This window comes from Myotis myotis, unplaced genomic scaffold (genome assembly GCF_014108235.1).
Source record: "Myotis myotis isolate mMyoMyo1 unplaced genomic scaffold, mMyoMyo1.p scaffold_m19_p_43, whole genome shotgun sequence".
NCBI lineage: Eukaryota > Metazoa > Chordata > Mammalia > Chiroptera > Vespertilionidae > Myotis > Myotis myotis.
The window spans coordinates 301,016-323,868 of NW_023416350.1; the positions used below are offsets into that span (position 1 = coordinate 301,016).

General features: G+C 44.4%; 1 protein-coding gene and 1 long non-coding RNA gene across 2 annotated transcripts; one reads left to right on the plus strand and one right to left on the minus strand.

Moving 5' to 3' along the window:
• Positions 1 to 266: 266 nt before the first annotated feature.
• Positions 267 to 21,275, minus strand: STARD7 (StAR related lipid transfer domain containing 7). Its single transcript, XM_036306745.1, has 8 exons — positions 20,649 to 21,275; positions 8,385 to 8,593; positions 8,005 to 8,054; positions 7,122 to 7,232; positions 6,958 to 7,040; positions 6,126 to 6,225; positions 3,179 to 3,263; positions 267 to 2,208 (listed from the first exon to the last, which is right to left on the minus strand). The coding sequence occupies exons 1-8, from the start codon at positions 20,960 to 20,962 to the stop codon at positions 2,024 to 2,026; spliced, it is 1,137 nt and encodes a 378-aa protein (XP_036162638.1). The 5' UTR covers positions 20,963 to 21,275; the 3' UTR covers positions 267 to 2,023.
• An 11-nt stretch (positions 21,276 to 21,286) lies between these two features.
• LOC118655209 lies at positions 21,287 to 22,554 on the plus strand. The gene is made up of 2 exons (XR_004967214.1): positions 21,287 to 21,426; positions 22,397 to 22,554. It is a non-coding gene; the product is annotated as an uncharacterized LOC118655209 (long non-coding RNA).
• Positions 22,555 to 22,853: the final 299 nt, after the last annotated feature.

Consider the following 22,853-nt stretch of genomic DNA (forward strand, 5'->3'; position numbering starts at 1 on the left):
GAACAAAGGACATGGGTTAGTAGATCAGCACAAAGTGGAAATAGCTGGCTTATTTTCAGCTGCCAACTGGTCACCTGGAAAGGGCTCAGTGTCTAGACAAAGTGGTTAGCTGTGCCAGCCACCAGCAGGAAAGATCACGACTCCTTCCACATGCCAATCTGTGAGTAGAAACACTATTCTTCTCAAACTTTACAGTCAGTCAGGAAGAAATGATAAGCAAAATATGCAGGATTTACCCACCACCAACTGTCCAAAAACAAACACTCTTTTATACCAATCTTTATGTATTTATTCACACATTTGAAAAAAAAAAAAGATCAGGAGAGAAATCATTATGATGACATAAGTAACTGTACAGACCTACCCCAATGCAGTCAAATTCCTCAAAATCAGAACATGAGCAACACCCAGCTCCTTAACACCTCTGCACTCACACTACTGCCCACATCCACCCATGCCTGGCAATCACAGGCGCTAAGTGTAGACATAACCCAGGGCCTCTTCCTGGCTTGTCAGGTTCTAGGGATGAGAGGAGAGAACTGATCAATAAAAGCTGGGGCTGTTTGGTGCATCTCTGCTCTGCCAGACTCAAAGAAGGCAAGACATGAAACACCGGGCAGTTATTTCCTTGGCACAAAACTTCACAGGCAACACAAAGGTTGAAGGGCTTAAGTTAGTCTCAGTTTTAGAACCAAGTTAAAAAAAAAAAAAGGGTGGGGGGAGAAAAATCTGATCATTTTGATTATTTTTTTAAAGGGGGAAGGAGGAATTTAAAACTTGATCCCTTTCTTCCAGCAGATGGCAGCATGACCATAAGCAGAATCAGCGAGGCCAAACTGATGCATACCATCTGACTGTGACTTCATCCAAATAGCATAGTTTGCTTTTATTTTAGCTCTGAAGAGAAGAGGAAAAACTTTCAGAGGAATAAGAGTCACATAAACCCATTACATTAGTGTTTGGGGCAAGATTTCATCTAATGGCTCACACAGCTTGTCTATAGCTCTGAGAGCTCCAGGGAGTGGCCCAACCCCACTCCTCTGCCTTTAGGCTTCTGAGGTGGACAAGTCCTCAGGATCCAACCGTGAGTGTGAAAAATAATGCCTAAATCAAAATGTTTTCTAGAGAATGGACTAGAGAAATTCTGTTCAACTCCCCAATCCCTGCTTATTGACACAAAGATTAAAAATATATATATATACTTCAAATTCAGTAAGTGAAACACTGAACTAATAAACTTTTAACATCAAAAATATATATATTAATGTGGGATGTTTTGAGCATCTCCACTGATCCTATCAAAACAGTAATAATACAGGAAGCTACTGTCTGAAAGGATTCATTTCCCAGTGTTCTTGGTAAATGGGCCAAGAAAGGAGGAGCCAAGCCAAATTAACATAGTGTTTGAATATAGCCAGTCCAAAAGAAAAGGCTTTGGGTAGTCAGTGGGTGGTATTTGGGAGGCGAAGAAATTTCCTGGTACAAACTTGATGTTCCTAAAGATAGAAGCAAGGTGAGGACAAGGCACTTACACTGCCAAGGAACAGTTCACATCCATTCAACAACAGGACTACCTAGTACCAAGGGACTCCCAATGACCCCTCAGAGAACCATCAAATGGCCACCTTCACTTTCCAGTTGCACCTTCTGACTAAAGGAAGTCCAAATGCTGCAGGACTGATGGTAGAAACTGGAATGTTGGCAGAGGAAACTATTCAGAGGAAGCAAAACAAGTTATCCTCTTCCGGCCTGAGGTGCGGTTTGTTCTAGATTAGCTCAATGGAATACTGAATTGCAAAATGCCTGGCCTGAGAATATGACAACGCCCCCATGGATGCCTCCTTCTTCTCTGTTTTGATAAAGAGAAAAGGCGGTTCTGAATGAAATCAGACACCAGTTGTTGAATTATCTTGCACTGGTGGTTACAGCAGACGCCTTCTAGTACATGTCCCCATTCTGTATCAGAGTGATAGGGACCGAGACAGGACTAGCAGCAGCCTGTCCCTTCTTATCCCAAAGCCCTTCAAGCATACTCGATCCGAGCAGGGCCACAACTACTCTCGTTCTTCCGCTCAGAAGACGGGGTGGTGGCCTTGGCTTCACTACCCATTTCCACAGGCTTAGATGAGATATAGTCCTTTACTTTGATCTCCATGTTCTTGGCTTTCAGAGTGGCCATGTGCAGCTTCTCCAGGAAATCTGGCATGCCTGTTGGGAGAGAGGGGAATGTGAATAGGCTGACAAACCAGCAGTGGGCTCAAAATTCCTTCATGGTGGAGCCTATCCTTCCTTAATGTATAGGGAGTAAAAACAACTCATGACCTCTGAAATCCTTTAAAAAGGCATGTGAATCAGGCCACTTAAATCCTAAATAGCTCTTTCAGGTGATAAAGACATCACTTTTCAGTGGCACAGCCTATATACCTGCCTATTTTATTTCGGTAAATATCCTCTGCATTCTGCCCCTGCGGTACAAGAAGATTTCAGAAGAAAATCACATCAGGGTGTTTTAAAAGGCAAGACACTGAAAGTGAAAGGTGTAGGCACAGCCATGATGTGTAGCCTTTGTTAGGACAGCTGCTGCCCCTTTCTCCAGGCGACTGTCCTATAACCACAACATTTTCTCTGCCAGTATAAGTCCCCAATATTATCCAAGAAGAAACATTTTAAGTGCATTAATGCCCACAGTCCATATTTAAGGCTTCAAGCAAATGCTCTTCCTAAAACTCCCCTGAGCACAGGTCCTTTCTGGGGCTTCATATTTCTCATCCCTCCAAATCCAGCTGGAAGCTTCCACAGCTTTGTAATATTCAAGCACAAGTTTGGAAGGACATTTAATTTCCGCAACAGGGCTCCAGTGACATAAGTACTAATCTTGCTGCTGTCAATAAGAAGCTAGAGAAAAACAAAACGCTCAACAGAGGTTCTAGACCAGGGGTGGGCAAACTTTTTGACTCAAGGGCCACAATGGGTTCTTAAACTGGACCGGAGGGCCGGAACAAAAGCATGGATGGAGTGTTTGTGTGAACTAATATAAATTCAAAGTAAACATCATTACATAAAAGGGTAAAGTCTTTTTTTTTTTTTAGTTTTATTCATTTCAAACGGGCCGGATCCGGCCCGCGGGCCGTAGTTTGCCCATGGCTGTTCTAGACCCTGCACACAAGTGCCCACTTACCACTGGAAACCATCCAACTAACACAGTAGCGAGGAAACACAGTTTGGGGATTGTCACTGTATGTCAGCAAGTAGTCAAAGCCATTCTGGAAAAGAAAAACAGCAAAGATGAAGGTACCAGAATTACTCACCACAGCCTCCACTATCCAGGCCCTCAGGATAACCATGACCTGAGTGTGGGTTAGAGTGCCATTTTTTTTACACTAAGCAGAGGAGTTCATTAACACTGAAGACTGGGAGGTTGGCATCCACAGAAGGCCTGCTTGCAAGGCTGGCGTCTGGGAACTTGGCTCCCAGAGTGTCCCCAGTCAACTGCTAAGGGTGACCCCCTGTGTGTCTATTAGTACAAACCAAGCAATTTATATTGAGCACTTGCTTTCCTCCTGGGGCTCTGCAATTTTGTTGTGTTGGACAGAGGGTGACTAGGTAACCATCCCCAATAACAATATCAGGTGCCAGGTCTCTAATGGGCTTCCCTGGGCAGGAACATTACATCCATGTTGCTGCACTGTTGTTGCTGGCAGAAGAATGGGCTCTCTGTGACTCCCACACAGGAAGAGGGCACGGGAAGCATGCACGTGCCTTTCGTCTTCTGAGGTGGACTCTGCCTTTTCCCCATGGTCCAGCTGTGCAGTCTGATATGTCGCTGTGATGAAGGACAACTACATGCTGAGTCCCGTGAGTCCTTCTAGTGAATTTTCTAATGTGAGGTGGTCTTGAGTGCCCCAACACATACCCACCATGTTTAAAGATCTTAATCTTTGCCAGAATGGTATTAACTCTACTACTGACAGCAAACATTTACATAGTGCTTAACTATGTGTCAGAAACTGCTTCAATTCTTCACACAATCCCAGGATGCAGGACCTATTAGCCCTAGTTTTACAAATGAGGAAACTCAGTTCAGAGAGGTTAAATAACTTGGCCCAAGGTCACCTCCCATATACTCAACGAGAGCGAGAGCCAACATGAACCCAGGACTCTGACCATGGGGCCCATGCATCCACGTTTTCTAGGACACCCCCTCACTGCCTGACAGTGTGGAGGAGGACTAGGAGACTTATAGGTGTCCTGATCTTAGGAGGGGGCCGAATCAATTATGCTCCACCCAGAGGAGCAAGAGGGAACTACTTTGTGTCTGCATTTTGTAGGGCAGACGGCCACAACTCCAGGTGGCAGACGTAGACTTTCTCTTGTGCCTTTATAACAAAGTCCATATCCTTTGCCCTGAGTGAATGGTTTATTCTTTTATCCAGGTACTCAGTATTATCTGAATGTCGGCTATATGTCTGGCATTGTGCTAGGCACTATAAAGAAAAGAAAAATGTGCTAGTCCTTGTCCTTGGGAACTTCCAATTAGTAGGCTAACTGGGTACCTAAATGTGTGCCATAACAGAGCCACAGAGGAATACTAAGGAGAGGTAAGGCCCAGGCAACAGGAATGGGAACAGTACCCGCCACAAAGGCCAGTTATAAGACTTAGGAGACACATTTTTTTCAGTCATCACATTATTAACCTTGTTGGTATTACTAGTCTGAGGCTGATTTGTGTGTTTTAGGTTAAAGTAAATGAGTGTTACCTTGGAGTGGTGGTGAGAATTTAGATTCAGCACAGGGAAAAAGGGTAGATATAAATAACAACTATACAATCCTTGCCCTGGACGGCGTGGCTCATTGGCTCTAGATTGTCAGCTTGTGCTACCAAAAGGTCACAGGTTCGATCCCTGGGTCCGGTTGGGGCTTATGCAAGAAGCAACCAGTCTATGTGTCTCTCTCACATTGATGTTCCCCCCCACCTTCTACTCTCTCTAAAAATCAGTGGGAAAATATCCTTGAATGAGGATTAGCAAAACAAAACAAAAAATTCTTCTCTAGAAATAGTTCTGAATTAAACACATAGATCTTCCAGTAAAAAGAGAGGCATACACCATATTGCCTGAGGTGAACCACAATTTCTCTGTGGTTTTTAAAGTCCCACTTCAGGTGGTATAAATAAAACAACTTGAGCCCTGGCCAGTGTGGCTCAGTTGGTTGGATCATCATCGCATACACTGTAAGGTTATGGGTGACCACTTGATGAAACAATAAAACCGTACTAAAGAATACAGTTCATATAGCTTTAAAAGGCAGCACAAAAATAAGAAGTGAAGTAGAACTAAAAACAGCAAACATTAAAATCAACATGTACATTCAACAAAAATTTTGCTAAAAACAAACAAAACACCCACTAAGTTAAAGAAAATATTTTCAAAAAATGGCTACAGAATTTTAAGGAAGGCAGAGAGCATTAGTATAACCCAGTGATTTTCAACATTGTGCCACAAGAATTTTTAAAACATGCAACACCCGACTATTTAGTCAGGGTCACTAACCTCTTTCCTTTAAACTGTTAAATTAAAAAATGACAACAGCCCACACAACAATAGTTGTCTGGTGTGAATGATCAATTATACCTATTTTTTTTGTCAGTTCAGCAAAAATTATATTTTTTGGTGTGCCACAGAATTTAAGTAATTAGCTTAAATGTGCCATAAGATGAAAAGGTTAAATATCGCTGGTCTAACCCTCTCATTTTATAGACAAGGAAATGGAAGTCGAGAAAGGTTATATCTGATCTGCTGATTGTGGTGAAATTTTAATGATTCCTAAAGATGCTGCTAACCATAGGCTGAGTTAGGGGCTGTCATCTTCTCTTATCTCTCAGATAAATGGGACTTTGTCATATGGGGGTCCCCCAGGTCTATCAGCCCACAGCAGAGGTTCCCAAAGTGTGGTCCCCAGTCCAGTAGCATCAGCCTCATCTGGGAACTTCTTAAAAATGCAACTTTTCAGGCTCCAGCAGATTCTGAGAACCAATGCACCCATGCCCTCTCCATTTCAGATAAAAGGCATTCCTTGAGAAAATTCCAAAGCCACATCACATCATCTCTTGAATGATGTAAACTCACCTCATCAAATGACTTGTGGGGACGGATAACCATTTGGGATTCATATGATTTGACCCTTACAAATTCTGGAGATTCTGGCACACTAGGGTGCTCCACAGCGCTGATAAGGAGAAAAATTAAGGAAAATTAAGGAAACTGAGTAATGTCTACATACAAAATAGCACAGGAGCTAAAGTTATGAGAAAAATCTAAAAAGCTGACGCTAATATTTAAAATACAACAGAGAAGCCCAGCCACAATGGCTCAGTTGTTTGTCATCCCATACACCGAAAGGTTGCAGGTTTGATTCCTGGTCAGGGCACATACCTGGGTTGTGGGTTCAATCCCCAGTTGGGGAGTGTACAGAAAGCAACTAATTGATGTTCTTCTCATATATCAATGTTTCTCTCTCTCTCCCTCCCTCTGGTGAAGATTAAAGAAATAAAATGAAACTCTCTCCTCCCTGCCTCTCTTCCACTCTCTAAAAAACAATGGAAAAAATACCCTCAAGTGAGGATTAACCCACCCCCAAAAAATAAATAAATAACAGACGAGTCACCAAGACAAACTTGTGCTACTCACTTCTAAAACAAAGTGAGTTTACATGGTAAATCCCAGTTCACTAGGCCTTGTGTTGAAGACAGAGCACTTCTTTTTTAAATCATCAATATTAAGAAACTGAAGAAATGATTTAATGAAAAGCATATATCCCTTCAAACTCATGTTCTAGTTGGGATGGATGGGCCTGGGCTTCACTTATATAAGGGCACTGAGAACATGCAAACCCACTACAGACATATATGAGTAAAGGACACAGCTAACAGAACTCAGCAGGAATCCCAGGTAACCATACCGTGACACCAACACCATCACATTGTTTTCCTGATCCACGCTGTACCGCCGAACATAAACATAATCCCGTGAGTACATTGGATACTAAAAAACAAAAAGGAGCAGGATTATTGTTCTGCCTCATATGTATGTGGTAAAAGTAAAACCAGAAGTAAAAATACTCACAGGAAAATGTGTTACCCAGTGAAGAACCTCAGAACCACTAATGACATCCCTCTCAATCACTTCCAGCTTGATTACCAGGGCATCCCACTTTTTTCTGTACTCTGTATCCAGCTATGGAAAGAGACAAGACCCAAGGGATTTAAAACAAAGCTGCAGAAGCCTTCCCCAGATGCTTGGGCCTCTGACCTAAGAACTTTCTTGTAAAATTGTGATCCAACCTAAAAGACAGCGTTAACGTGTGAAAGACATGGTTGTGTTTACTACATATAAGTCTTAAAATCTCTTCTTGTAGGCCAATACCAGTACCTTGAAAGCAAATCTTAACAAGAAAAAGATAAACTAAAGAACAATGTAAGAAAAAAGAAATACTCTAACAGGTAAGTACGACTGAGAAAAATATAAGAGATAGTGACACAGATGTGTAAGGGTAAAACAATTCTAAAAGTTTTAAACAGACAAAAAGTACAAAAGGATGAGCAGACACCTCATACAAAGAAATGCAAGTAGTGTATTTTTTTAAATTTCCAATATCACTAGTAACTAAGGAATTGCAAAATAACACACTATCATACACATCTAAACAAATAAAAATTCAATGTAAATTCACAAAGCTCAGTCCTTAAGGGAAATGTGTGCACTTGCATATTACAGTGGGTGCTATAATCAACTAGTTATTGAGGGGGTAGAATTGGTCCTGTCCCCACTGGACAAAGAAATTGTAAGTCCAATGTTTACCCCGATGCTATTCAATGTGAGACGAGGGGTACAGAGGTAGATGAATGTATTGAAGCCACAATATATTTTCTGAGTCAGAGAAATTATTCATGTGGATGGTGAATTTCTAGGCTTAAAGACTCCAAATTAGGGAAGAAAAATTACTCACCTGAACATTGAAGAACTGCCGGGGCGTAACATCTGTGTAGGTTCCAAAAACTAGAATGATAAGAATCAGGGATGTTTACCACACTCTCATCACTCACCACATTCCTATCATTTTACTGTATTTCAATTATAATACTGACAGATCTTAAAGGCAGATTCAGAAACTAGAAGTCATACTGGGGTGGCAAAGACACCCTACTGCATAGTACAGCAAAGAAGACATTGGGAGACTCTTGTCATCTAGGAGAGGAAAAACAACAAACAGTACACCATGTAAAATTTCCTGAGAAACAACCAGAACAGACAATTTAGTCTGAGGAACAGAAGTCCTGAGCACCTGGGGTAACCATGGAACCCACAAGGCAGCCAAGCTGGACTCACCTCTGTACTGGTAATGATGGCTGCCTGTAATAGGGCGACGCCACAGCTTAAAGTGTTTCTTATCCATCACCATTTCCCATGGTGCCTTTTTGCCCCCTGAATCTTCATTTCCTTCTGTTTGGGATTTTGGTTCTGGAGGGTGGCGCTCAACCCCAGGGCTCTGAAACACAGCTGACATTTCCTCCAACCGTTTCATCTCATCAATGGACCTGGAAAGGAGAAAAACAATAGTTACGTTGCAGGTGGTTGGAATCGCCCTGGGAAATAACATAACCACACAGAGACTTGTAAAAGAATTGTGTGGGTTTAAAACAGTATAAAGTGTGAATAAAAATGTGAGTTCTCTCTCTAAGCATGCCCTCCAATGAGGATTAAAAAATAACATAAGACAGCCCTGGCCGCTGTGTTCAGTGGTTAAAGCATCGGCCTATGCACCAAAGGGTTGTGGGTTCGATTCCGACTCCAATATTCATTAAATAGTATATTGAATTACTGTCCCTATTTCTTAACCTGTAAAGTGGGAATAACAATAGTGCCTATCTCAAAGTTGATTATAAAAATTAAATACATTTATATCTAAAGTGCTTTGTACCTGGCACATAATTAGCCCTCAAATGTTAACTATTAAGGTTTAGGACTGTCAAAGGTCATTTAATACCCTTTGCCCATTTTTTACTGTTGGTTTTTTTTTATTGGGTCCTTTACCTTCCTATTACGTTATGAGTATTTATATATATTTCCTCCCCTCTTAAAAAAAATTCATATACCACAAGAATCATCCTTTTACAGTATACAATTTCGTGCTTTTTAGTATAGTCATAAGGTTGTGCAACCATCACCATTAATTCCACATTTTCATCACACCCGAAAGAAATCTATACCCATCAACAGTCACTTCCCATTCCTGTCTCCCCAGCTCCTGGCAACCACTAATCTACTCTCTCTGTGGACATTTCATATATATGGAATCCTACACTATGATCTCATGTGCCTTTTTTTTTTTTACATTTAACCTATTTTCAAGGTTCATTCATGATTTTATTCTTGTATGACTAATAAATAATATTGCATTGTGTGGATACATCACATTTTATTTATTCATTCATTGGATGATGGACATTTAAATTGTTTCCACTTTTTGGCTACTATAATATGGCTTTGAATATCTGTGTACATGTTTTTGTGTAAATGTAGGTTTTTAGTGCTCTTGTGTAGATTCCTAGGAATGGATTTGCTGGGTCATGTTTAACTCTATTTTTAACTTTCTGAGGAACTGCCAAATTATTTTTCAAAGCAGCTGCATCATTTTATATTCCCACCACAATGTATGAGAGTTCCAAGTGCTTCACATCCTTGTCAACACTTGTCATTGTCCATCTTTTTTATTCCAGCAATCCTAGAGCATGTGAAATGGTATCTCATGTGGCCTTCAATTTGTATTTCCTTAATGTCTAATGATGAGCATATTTTCATGTGCTTATTGGCCATCTGTGTCTCTTTTGGAGAATATCTACTGAAATATTTGCCTATTTTTAAATTGAGTTATCTTTTTATTGCTGAATTAGAAGAGTTCTTTATATATTCTAGAGATACTAATTCCTTACCAGATATACAACGTATAAATATTTTCTCTCATTCTGGGGGGTTGTCTTTTCACTTTCTTGATAGTGACCTTTTATGCACAAAAGTTTAACTTTGATAAAGCCCAATTAATCTATTTTTCTCTGATTGCTTATGTATTTGGAATTACGTCACACCTTTGCCCAACCCACGGTCTTAAGGAGTTATGCCTATATTTTCTTCTAAGAGTTTGTTTATATTTAGGTCTTTGATCCACTGAGTACATTTTTGTGTATGATGTGAGGTAGAGGGTCTAAATTCATTATTTTGCATGTGTATCTCCAGTTGTCCCAGTACCATCTGTTGAAGACTATTCTTTCCTCACTGAATTGTCTTGGTACCTTTGCTAAAAATTAATTCACCATAAACGTAAGGGCTTATTTCCAAACTCAATTTTTATTCCAAAAATTTTGGGTTGTAGGCTTGATCCTCAGTAGGGGGCATGCAGAAGGCAGCTAATCAATGATTCTCTCTCATCACTGATGTTTTCGGGGTTTTTTTTGGTTAAACATATTTTCATTTATTTTTTTTTCCCTTTATTGTTGAAAGTGTTGCAGATGCCCCCTTTGTTTGTTTGTTGAGTCAAATGGGAGTCCCATTTTTTTTATTTTTTGAGGAAACTCCATACTGTTTTCCACAGTGGCTGCACATTGATTCCCCTCAACTCCCTCCAACTAAACCCACCTCTCCCAGTCCTTCACCACTCTTGTCTGTGTCCATATATACATACTAGAAGCCCGGTGCACGAATTTCGTGCACTTGGGTGGGGGCCCCTCAGCCGCGCCTGCGCCCTCTTGTAGTCCAGTAGCCCTCGGGGATGTCTGACTGATGGCTTAGACCCGCTCCCCATGGGGAGTGGCATCCTTAGGGCTACCATGGAGGTGGGAGAGGCTCCCGCCAACACCGCTGAACTTGCCAGCAGCGCTCCCTCTGTGGGAGCGCACTGACCACCAGGGAGCAGCTCCTGCATTGAGCGTCTGCCCCCCTGGTGGTCAGTGTACATCATAGCGACCAGTTGTTCCACCATTCGGTCAATTTGCACATTAGCCTTTTATATTATACTAGAGGCCCGGTGCACAAAAATACGTGCACTCGGGGGGGAAGGGGAGTCCCTCAGCCTACCCTGTGCCCTCTCGCAGTGTGGGACCCCGGGTGGCAGAGGGCAGGCCCAATCCCTAGGTGCAGCCCCTGGTCGGACACAGAGTAGGGCCGATTGGGGAGTTGGGGTGCCGCCCCCTGTCGTGCACAGAGCAGGGCGGATTGGGAGGTTGCAATGCCACCCTCAGTCACGCTCAGGGTAGGGCCGATTGGGGGGTTGGGGCACCGCCCCGTCACAGTCAAGGCAGGGTCGATGGGGAGGTTGCAGCGCCACCTCCTGTCACACACAGAGCAGGGCCCATCAGGGGCGTTGGGGCTCCTTACCCTGTCACGCACAGAGCAGGGCCCATCAGGGGGGTTGGGGAGCTTCCCCCTGTCACACACAGAGCAGGGTTGATCAGGGGGTTGGGGAGCTCCCCCGTCACGCACAGAGCAGGGCCCATCAGGGGGTTGGGGAGCTCCCCCGTCACGCACAGAGCAGGGCCGATCAGGGGGTTGAGGAGTTACCCCGTCACTCACAGAGTAGGGCCGATAGGGGAGTTGGGGCACCGCCCCGTCACACACAGAGCAGGGCAGATCAGGGGGTTGGGGCGCCGCCCTCTATAACCCACAGAGCAGGGCCGATCAGGGTGTTGGGGTGCCGCCACTGTCACACTCAGGGCAGGGCCGATGGGGAGGTTATGGCTCTACCCCATCACACACAGCTAAACAAAACCCCAGAAAACTGCTTTCAGCCAGCCGGGATCTCAGAGCTGGAGTTGATACAGTGTTTCGATAATAGAACCCAAACAAACCAGATACCTGCTTTCAGCAGCAGAGGCCTCAGAGCTGGAGCCAGAGCTAAAGCTGGCCCAGAATAAATAAAAAAAAAGAAAAAAAGGAGCAGTTGGGAGCTTTAGTCACCCGCCAGCCAGAAAACAGCCCTCAGCCCCTCACCCAGACTGGCCAGGCACCCCAGTGGGACCCCCACCCTGAAGGGTGTGTGATCAGCTGCAAACAGCCATCATCCCCTCACCCAGGCTAGCCGGGCACCCCAGTGGGGACCCCCACCCTGAAGGGTGTGTGACCAGCTGCAAACAGCCATCATCCCCTCATCCAGGCTGGCCAGGCACCCCAGTGGGGACCCCCACCCTGATCCAGGACACCCTTCAGGGTGAACCAGCCGGCCCCGACCCGTGTACCAGGCCTCTATCCTATATAGTAAAAGGGTAATATGTCTCCCAGCACCGGGATCAGCGTGACAGGGGGCAGCGCCCAAACCCCCTGATCGCCCTGCGGCTCTGTGTGTGACGGGGGCGGGGCCACAACCTCCCTATCCGCCCTGCTCTGTTTGTGACAGGGGAAGGCGCCAAAACCCCGATCAGCCCTGCTCTGTGCCTGATAGGGGGGAGCTCCCCAACCCCCTGATCGCCCTGCGGCTCTGTGTGTGACAGGGTGTGGCGCCCCAAGTCCCTGATCAGCCCTGCTCTGTGTGTGACAGGGTGCGGTGCCCCAACCCCCCCCCCCCCCCACACACACACACACAGGCCCTGCTCTGTGTGTGATGGGGTAGAGCCATAAACTCCCCATCAGCCCTGCCCTGAGTGTGACAGTGGCAGCGCCCCAACACCCTGATCAGCCCTGCTCTGTGGGTGATAGAGGGCGGGGCCCAACCCCCTGATCCGCCCTGCTCTGTGCATGACAGGGGGCAGTGCCCCAACCCCCTGATTGGCCCTGCTCTGTGCGTGCCCCAACTCTCCAATCGGCCCTGCTCTGAACCCGACCAGGGACTGCACCTAGGGATTGGGCCTGCCCTCTGCCACCCGGGAGCAGGCCTAAGGTAGCAGGTCGTTATCTCCCGAGGGGTCCCAGACTGTGAGAGGGCACAGGCCAGGCTGAGGGCCCCCCCCCCCATGTGCACAAATTTTTGTGCACCGTCCCTCTAGTATATATATAAAAGCCCAGTGTATGGAAAAGCGGGACAACTGGAATGACTGGTCGCCATAATGTGCACTGCAGTGGCCAACTGGCCTGATCTGGGCCCTGATTGGCCAACCCCCCCAATCTCCTGTGGCCCCTCCCCCAGGCCAGCCCCACCCCCGATCGGATCCCCACCTCAATTGGGGGCAGGGCTGGCCAGCCAACAGCCCACAGCCCCTCCCCCTAGCCAGCCCCACACCCGATCAGTCCCAACCCCTGATTGGCCAACCACCCACAGCCCTCTCGCCCCGATCCAGCCCAGCCCTGATCAGTCCCCATTGGAGCGGGCTGGCTGGACCCCACCTGTGCACAAATTTGTGCACTGGGCTTCTAGTGTTAAATAAAAGCTGTGAGAACATATTGTCTTGTTCCTGATCTTGGGGGGAAACTTTCAGTCTTTCACTATTTACTATGCAGTTAGCTAGCTGTTTTCCACAGATGCTCTTTATCAGCTTGAGGAAGTTTCCTTCTATTCTTTGTCAATTTTTTTTTTTAAACATGAAAGGTTGGATTATGTCAATTTTTTCCCCAGCATTTATTGAGATGATCATGTGGTTTTTGTCCTTTATTTTATTTTTTAATTTATTTTTTATTGTTGACAATATTACAGATGCCCTCTATTTTCCTTTATTGTATCAACATAGTATATTAAATTGATTTTTAAAATTTTTAGTTATTCATTTTTTCAATATATTTTTATTTATTTCAGAGAGGAAGAGAGAGAGAGAGAGAGAGAGAGAAAGAGAGAGAAACATCAGTGATGAAAGAGAATCATTGATAGGCTGCCTCTTGCAAATCCCCCACTGGGAATCAAGCCCGCAACCTAGGCATGTGCCCTGACCAGGAATCAAACTGTGACCTCCTGGTTCATAGGTCGATGGCTCAACTACTGAGCCATGCCAGCTGGGTTTTTTTTGTTGTTGTTGTTGTTTTTTTTATGATGAATTAACCTTGCTTTTCTGGAGTCAATCCCACTTGTTCATGTGTATAAAATCCTTTTTATATGCTGCTGAATTCAATTTGTTACTATTTTGTACAGGACTGCATAAAGCTTTAAAACATTCAAAGCAATACTGTTACAGGACAGTGAAAAGCTAGGAAAATTCCATGGCAAGTGGAATAGGGAAACTGAGACAAGAAAGTTAAGCAAGGCCAAACAGTGTGGCATTTTGCAGCCAACTTGTAAATGTACAGCCCTTTATCTTCCCCAGCTAAGGATACTTGAGAGAAAATGGTTAAAAGCCTCCTTAAGAAGAGAATGCAGGAAAGGACAGGGGAAGGGGAAAGGAAAAAGGGGCAGTTTTTTGTCTTTTTAACTCCTTAACAGAGAAGCCAGCAGTCTCAAGACTTGGTAAGATAAATTGCCAGGTACTTCTCATGAATTCTGGGAAGGCCACAACAAAGTAAAAAAAGACCATGAGAATTAATCTATACCATGATATTCAACAGAGGAATTTGAAACCTATAGACAGGAGGATACATAAAGAAAGCCTCAAACCCCCACCCAACTCACTCTTCAGATTAGCTGAGAAGCCATGTGCACATTATGTTGGATGACAGATGTGCTTCTTTAGTAAATTTGTTTGCTTTAATAAATTGGGTTTATCACAATATGATCAGGATCTCATTTAAATTCATTTGTACTAGAATCGAGGTAGGAACAAGCCCTCTCCCTCTGACTTGGGGCTCTCTGACAACACATTTTCTGGGGTCTGGGCTGCCTGTAACAATACCATATATCACGCTACGTGTCATTTTAAGACAGGCCAGTAAGCCAGGACAAGTGGAATAGAGAAACTGAGACAGTGCTGAACAAACTGACAAAGCAATTTATAGCAGATACAGGTCGCCTCGCTAGAAATAACATCCAGGCCTCAGTTGTATTTTAGCTCCAGATCAAGAAAAGCGCAAAACCAGTTGTGATGACTGACAACCCCCTGACACTGACCAACCAGTGAAGACCATGACTCTGAAGGAGGACACCTAGAAGACATGAATATTCTGCTGAAACCCTCCCCTGAGCCTCCCCTAAGATTCCCACCTGTGAAAAAGAAAGAAAGCCTCAAGACAAAGGAGCCAGTGTGTGCTCTCCCTCTGGGGAGCACCTCCCCATTCCCTTTCCCCTCTTCTTCCCCCAAGGGCATGCATCTTCTATGAGACTTGCAACCTAGGGATCAATGGGCAGTGGCAACTTATTGCAGGCTAGACCCTTGAACCTGTTCCCAAGGCCCCCTTTTCTCTGACTTCCCAGAGAGCTAGGGCAGCCCAGCCTAGGCTCTTCTGTTGCTTCTGCTATACTAAGCCCTTTCTTGTTTTACTGTCCCCAGCTTTAATAAATGTTCCCTCACAGTCATCTGGACTCACCTTGTAAAATTTTTCCTGCATAAAGTAAAGAACCCACACACTACAGGCTGGCCCCTAGACAGACTAGCCAAGAGCCAGGTCCCCTTTCCAGTAACAATTATGCATCATATATAAAACACAACAGAATAAACCGAAGGACTTGTATGCATGCATATAAGCATAACCAATGGACACAAGACACTGGGGGGTAGGGGAGGCCGGGTGAAGGTCAAGAGAGGAAAAAAAGGAGACATATGTACTACTCTTTGTAATACTTTAAGCATTAAAAAAAAATAAAAAAATACAACAGATAGGTTTTATTTATAATATTTTATTTCTTAAAAATAACTGTATAGCATTCATGTTACTCTTTAAATCTTTTTATATATCTGGAAGCATTTCATAATTTTTTAAAATATGGCTTGTATTTTCCCCTTAACCTTTAAATAGCAGACATGAAAGAAAGAATGTTTGTTGGTTGTCCATGTCATTTACAACTAACTCTTCTGTGATTCAAGACTAAAAGGTATGGGATCTTTTGGAGATTATTCTCAGTGATCCTGAGGGAGCTGAGAGTGCAGTAGTGCAACCGGTCTAGGGGAAACAAAATCAGCAACAATGCCCTAAGATTATTCCTATAGCTAGATGGTCTTGGCAGTTCTCTTGGTCAACCTGTTCTTTGGCATTATTACCAATGCTTTGACTGACCTAATACCTTTCTGATTAATTCCTTTTTGTCTTAAGTTAACCAATATTGGTTTCTTTATTTGCAAACAAGAACCTTTTATTTATACTGATGTCCTGATAAAAGATTTAAACATTTTAGAAAAGTTTTAGCTTGAATTAAAAGTTGCAAAATAGGATTGACTGCTACCACTGCAAACAGGTACAGAAATAGGGAAGGAACTCTAGAGTAGGCAATAAGATCTTGCAGAGGAAAAAAACAAAACCACAGCCAAACTTGCTCAGAGAACAAGTCAGGCATCACATGGCTACTTTTCAGGACTAGTAAAGCATCCTTTAATTAAAATAAACAACACTCCCAAATGTCATTCTTATCACATAATAAAGACAAGCAGGAATATCTTATTAAAAGTACATCAGAGGCTCACTAAATTACACAGTAATAAGGTTTTGAGAAAATTAAACTACAGAACTATAAGCTTAATGGCCTTCTAAGACTCCAGGTGGCACAGAGCTCTGACCCATGTAATTGAAGTGACCTTTTATTAAAATTATGAGACTAAGTTCCTACAGGGGACAAGAAATAGCCTGTGAAGAAATAACATTTATTCTTTGAATAGCACAATATGAATGCTGGAACAAGATTGCATCAGGAAAAGGTAAATGATTACCTCCCCAGGTTCAAAATCTCTGAAAGGTCTCAACTGCTAAATGCTGACATGACAGATCCAGGTGCACCAAGCCACTCAATACCCTGTATGCAAAGGAAGGAAAACCTCTCACTACATGTATCTGTGTAGCCTGCTGTGCCAAATCTTGTTTGGGCAGGATGGATGTCTACACCTTGTTATCTAAGAGACTTAAACAAGTAATAAGAAGGAAAGAAGGACAAAAAAGATTATTCCAAAAATAGTAACAGAATCAGCAGATTAGTAAGAGGATCAAGGAAAGATAGTCAATGCTTCTTTCCTTTCTCCAAAACTAAAGTGGGCTCAATATTTGAGAAAGGCCGGACTGAGAGCTATGAAAATTGAAGGCATAAAACGGACGAATAAGTATAACCATGGTTGGTTCATTTCTATGGGGTCCTGCCGTCAGTGTAGAGTTTGATACAAGGCTCAAAAATGACACAAATGAAGCCAACCCTTCATTACAACAACTAATTCATTTCACATAATCCCCTCCTCAAATTCCACATTGTCAAAGTTAGAGACTTTTAAGTATAACTGTTACGGGACTCACCTAGAAATAAAAGACATCAACTACCTCATTGCAATTCTTGGCCAACTGGCTAATGATAAAATAGTGAAAACAATATAAAAAAGTTCAAGTAAGCTTTTATATAGTTCTATAAGAAGGGTATGTCAGTAAAATACCCTCAAGTGGTTTAAAAAAAATCCTTTAAGCCAAAAGGACATTTTATTGATCATTTATCTAGTTAATAGCATACTAAAAAGTATTCTGACACCCTGAAAGGCAAAAATGAGAGTTTTCTGTATGAAACTTTACTGGCACTTATTTACTCAAATTTCTAGAGCAATGAACTGTAATCTTTTTAAAAAGACGGGAGGTTAATGGGAGATTTTCCCCTAGCCTTGCATATTTCTTAATTTCCTTCCTCTTTTTGTTCCTGCAATTTTTTCTTAATGTTTCAAAGTAATCAAAACGTACTATTGCCTGACCGGCATAGCTCAGTGGTTGAGCGTCAACCCATGAACCAAGAGGTCTCAGGTACGATTCCCAGTCAGGGGATATGCCCGGATTGCAGGCTCAATCCCCGGTACAGGCAGTAGGCAATCTATGTTTCTCTCTCATCAATATTTCTATGTTTCTATCTCTCTCCCTTCCTTTCTTTCTAAAAATTCATAAAAACATTTAAAAAAAAAATTACTATTGTGTTTTTCCATAAGATTTGCCCTGGCCTCACAGAACTCAAGGTAGCACCAAAAATAGTAATTGAATTATTTTGTTTGTTTAATTAAAGCTAAGTGGGTAAGAATACTAGACACCAAGCATTAAGAGGCTTGATTTCTACATCTGGTGCCCTTCTTTTCTCAAATTTTCTTCCTGTTGCTAGATTAATGAGTCCCTATTTATTGTTAAGGTGATCTTAAACACAAAAGAATAGAAAGCAAGGTTATTCTTTCTCATTCTGAACAGAAACTCCAATAACATAAGAAAACATAAGCCACTTTAAAGCACATATTCAAAGAGATATCCTGCACACTCCATCACTGTTTAACCAAGACAGCAGTCATTGAATTAGTTTGTACCAGCTCAAGTTGGTACAGAAACAGCACAGAAGAGCTAAAGGCTGTGATTTAAGGGCCATGGGACAATTATTCTCTTCTTCCATTAACAATGAAAGAAATGCACTTGTCCTGAGGCACATTCAACTGTGTTCCACAGATGCTACCCAAAATCATCTCACCAGAACAAAAATCTAAGATGTTCTAAGATTGCTATGACAACCTCAGCAGTGCCTCTGTTAAAGCAAACACTAGGCAAAAGAAGTTAACCTGTACCCAGAATATTGTATTAAATAAAATGTAAATATGACAAGCTATCAGAACAAAGATCTATGGAACTACTGTACAACCAAGATATAGTTGAATAGCATACTGTTTGCCTTCCTATCACGATAACAAATATTTTTTTTTAAATCTGAAAAATGGGTAACTTGATCAAATTTTAAATATCTGACTGAATTCAAGCATGAACTGGACAATAAAGTGTAGATGAGGCCCTTTACTATAACAACCCTGGAGAGGGTCAACAGGCACCTTAAGTGTTCTGACTGGCCTTCACCTAAGCTTAAGAAATTCCCAAGCAGGTTAACCCAGAGCAATACCCTTTTAGGAGTTGGATTAGAACCAACATTATTTCAACTACCTCCCCCTTTCAGAAACAGCCGGAAGAGAGGGAAATGGAATGAATACTAGGCCTGGTCATCAACTGGTCTGATCTTTCTGCTCCAGTGGACAGTTAACTACTAAATCCAAACATTTACAGCTTCGATTTCCTATCTAATTTTCCCCTCTAACTCCTGCAAATGGGAGATCTACAGAGACTCCAGGCCATTTTTCCATAAAAACACATGGAGTAAGCCAAAGGATGTCATCTGCCCCCTAGGCTCCAAGACCATTCAACTCCCACCCCCAAAACAGCTTCCCTCTCTTTTGTACCCAGTAGCCCCTTTCTGGACTTTCTCCTCTTCCCCAAAGAGTTCCAACGGGAATTTTCCCACAAACGTCACCCCTGTAGAACAAGCGTATTTCATCATCAAAAACAAAATGAAAATTCAAAATTCAAACAGCTAATGGATAATTTCTCAATTTAAAAGTTTCCTTTTATTTCTTACACCTGAGATTGCTTCATTAGAACAAAAGGCCAAGTAGCAAAAGAATACTAACAAAACTAGGCAAACTACCAATCATGCTTTGATACCTTAACTTTTTTGTGAATAAGACTATCTGTGGTTATGACTTTAAATTGCATGTATAAAACAGTCATCCTTCCTGCTAGGAAAAGTATTACCAATTCTTCAGGTAAACTTGCAATACCCACAAACTCACAGTGTTGCACAAATATGCCTGGCATCTGGGTGCTACACCTCCAAACAGGTCACAATATTCACGGTAGTTAACTATTTCCATTTTTAACCAAACTAAAAATGTGAAATAACAGAAGAAATATCTGGGATAAATAGATTTGTATGGGATTTGGAGGGGGGGGGGGCAGTCCTAGGTTCCTGAAATCAGTTTCATAGTTCAAGGGGCACGGTGTATGTGTGGTGGAGAGAGAGAACAGTTTAAGAATATCTGTTAAAAAGAAAATACAGAGACAGTGTACAGCAAGAGCTGAAGCGAAGGCTTCTCTGGGATATTACTTGAAAACTACAAAGACTCCGACTTCAAGTCGCAGGTTGACAAATTCAGCCAATGACACGCACTGTTCCCGCGGAGGTTTAACCAAGAGCACAATCTCAGAGCCTAACGAAACAGTACCCTCCAAGTCCCGGTCACAGCGGTAAACACGGACCCAATCCTTACAGGCTGAAGTGTCTGGGCTATGGCTTGTGACAGGAGGGCAAAATCCCTTCCAGCTTCATCCTTCCCAACGAGGAGAGCTCTCCTGGCCCTTCCGACCAAGTCCCATCTGAATGAAGTCACTCTGTGAACTGCACGTCTGTCCCCTTACGTCAGATTTGCAGCTTGTCTTGAATTTGCACCTTTCTGGGTGTGTGAACGATTAGGCGAACGATGGCCGCATGTAAGTGCCGTCAACATCTCGTATTATTTGTTGCTCCCCATTCCAAGTCTCTCTCTACATTAACTTACGCGAGCTGCTATTTCCGGCCGGACAAGTCAAATTAACAGAGGAAATTAAAAGCAACAACAGGGATGGCTACAACAGGAGCCAGCTCCTGCACCACCGCTTCCAGGACTACCGGGTGCGGCCCCAGGTTCAAGGTCCCGCCCTACCCTCGGGAGCAGCGCCATCCCCCCCCCACCCCCCCACCTCCCGCCCCGAAAGCAGCGACCTCGCCCCAGGGCCTACCTCTGCAGCTCCTCCTCCTTGATCCGCTCCTCGTCCCAAACGAAGCCCGCAACCGCCGCCATCACGGCCGAGACATGGCCAGCGCGGCCCCGCAGCCGGCGCCACAGGCGGCCCAGGAGGACGAGCCGCGCACTCTCCGAGTAGAGGCGGCCGTAGAGCTGCGCGATCTGCTGCGCGCGGCGCACGCGCAGGCCCGTCACGAAGCGGCACTGATTGGCCAGCAGGGCGAGCAGGCCACCGCCCCGCGGCACCGCGCCGGCCGCCACCACCGCTGCCGCCGCGGCCGCGGCTCCCACCAGCCTCCGCGAGAACATGCCACCAGCCGGGCGCCCTGGACAGAGAGAGGAACGAGTCTTCGCGGTCTCGGCGGGCTCCTGCCGACCCTCCTAGTTGGTCAACGCCAAGCCTGTCATGTCTCTCTGCAGCAGCCGCTGAGGAGGGGTCCCCTTTGAAGAGGTGGCCTGTGACCGCTGCAGGCAGCGGACGTGGGCCAGGGATGGGAACCTGGCGGGCAGCCGGCACCGGCCTCCTCAGTGTTCTCACGCCGGCTACCGGGGTCGCAGTGCGGAGCGCGCGGGAAGCAGCGAGGCGGACGGCTAAATCCCAGGCATTCCTCACCCGCCACACACGCTGCCCACCTACAACCTACTCGCCTCGCTGCAGCCCGGGCTCTAACTGGGCGCCGCCCGGACTCCTCGCTGCTGATTGGCCGCTCCAAGTGCTCGTGACCATGCCTTCCCGCCCCTTCGCGCACGCGCAGGGGCCACTTTCTAGCAAGGTAGGTGGCGCGGCGATGGGAGCTAGTCAAGGGCGACCCGAGAATGACCGTCGGGCCCCTCCGTCGCCGCCATTTTCGGGCTGTCCGGCTCCGCCCCGCGGAGGAAGGGGTGTGGCCAGGTGCCTTCGGGATCCGGCGCGGTGCTGCAGGGCCGCACTTAACTAATTCGAGGTTTGGGTGGGATGGGGACTTGGCTTGCCTCTGTGGAGGCTCCGGGGTGCCCAATTAGTGGGGGTGTTCAGTTAGTTGCGGTAGTGTGGCCTGACGGCAGTTGCCATCTCTCCATTCTCGGCCTCCCCTCTGGCTGTCCCCGGATATCTGGGACGCGGACACGGTTCCCCCGGGTCGGAGTCTGCGCACCCGTCTAATCTTTGCAAATCAGGGAGGACAGCCTTAGAGCCCCACACTTTTTGGAGAGCCACGTGGACAGGTGGCCCGGCTACGTCTGGGAAAGCGGTAGCCCTTTGGAGTTAGTTGCATACACCCTGGGTCGGGGAGTACCTGCTCTCTCCTTGTGACCCAACGGTACCAGCTTGAGGGGTGAGCAGGTTCCCTAAAACCTACTTTGCAGCTCGCATGAAAAGCCTGGCTAAATGACCTCAGAGGGCATTCAATGACTACTCTGTCCCTGACCTCATAAAAATGAAGCTGCTGAGTGTCCAGTAGGAAAGCCTTACACCAAATCGCCCCTGGGTTTTTTCCCACGTGCATTAAGTACCTTGTAGACAAGCAAAATATTGAGAAGGACATCTTGATGTTAAAGGGACTGTGCTCATTCCAAGGCATTGCATTAGAAATTTTTCTCTTTATCTAGTGGAGCAATTTTAGATGTTTTTAATAAAATATGTTTTTCCAAAAAGAGAAAAAGAAAATCATGCTTTACTGGGAGCTGAAATTTATATCTATCCTATCAGACTGTCTGATTTTACTCTGGGGGTTGGTATTGATGTTTATTTTCCCTTGAAAGCAGGTAAGGAGAAATGGACATTAACAGAAAGGAGTATTTGACACCTTGCTGAGCCAGGCTTTTTCTCAATGATGGTAAGATGGCCAGGAGGGGGCAGTTGGCAGAAAGGTTGAACTTTCCTACCGTCCTGCTTCCCATGATTAAAAGAAGCTTAGCACTTCTGCTTCGTCTTTTTGTTGTGTTCCTGTTTTTAATTTGTTTTGTTTATCAAATTGAGCCCCTCTAATCCCTCCATTTTCCTCCATCTCTACCGCCTCTTTCTCTTAGTACATAAACACAATCAAGCCCATCTTCAAATATCTTTGGGAAAAAATGAGGCTTTAACACTTCTTCTTTCCAGATACCACCCCCTTCTCTTTTCTTTCACAGCTATGGTTTTGTTTTTAAAAGGATAGCATAAATGTACTTGCTGTCTCCATTTCTGTATCTACCTGTCACTTCTTCCTCCTTAGAATTTTAA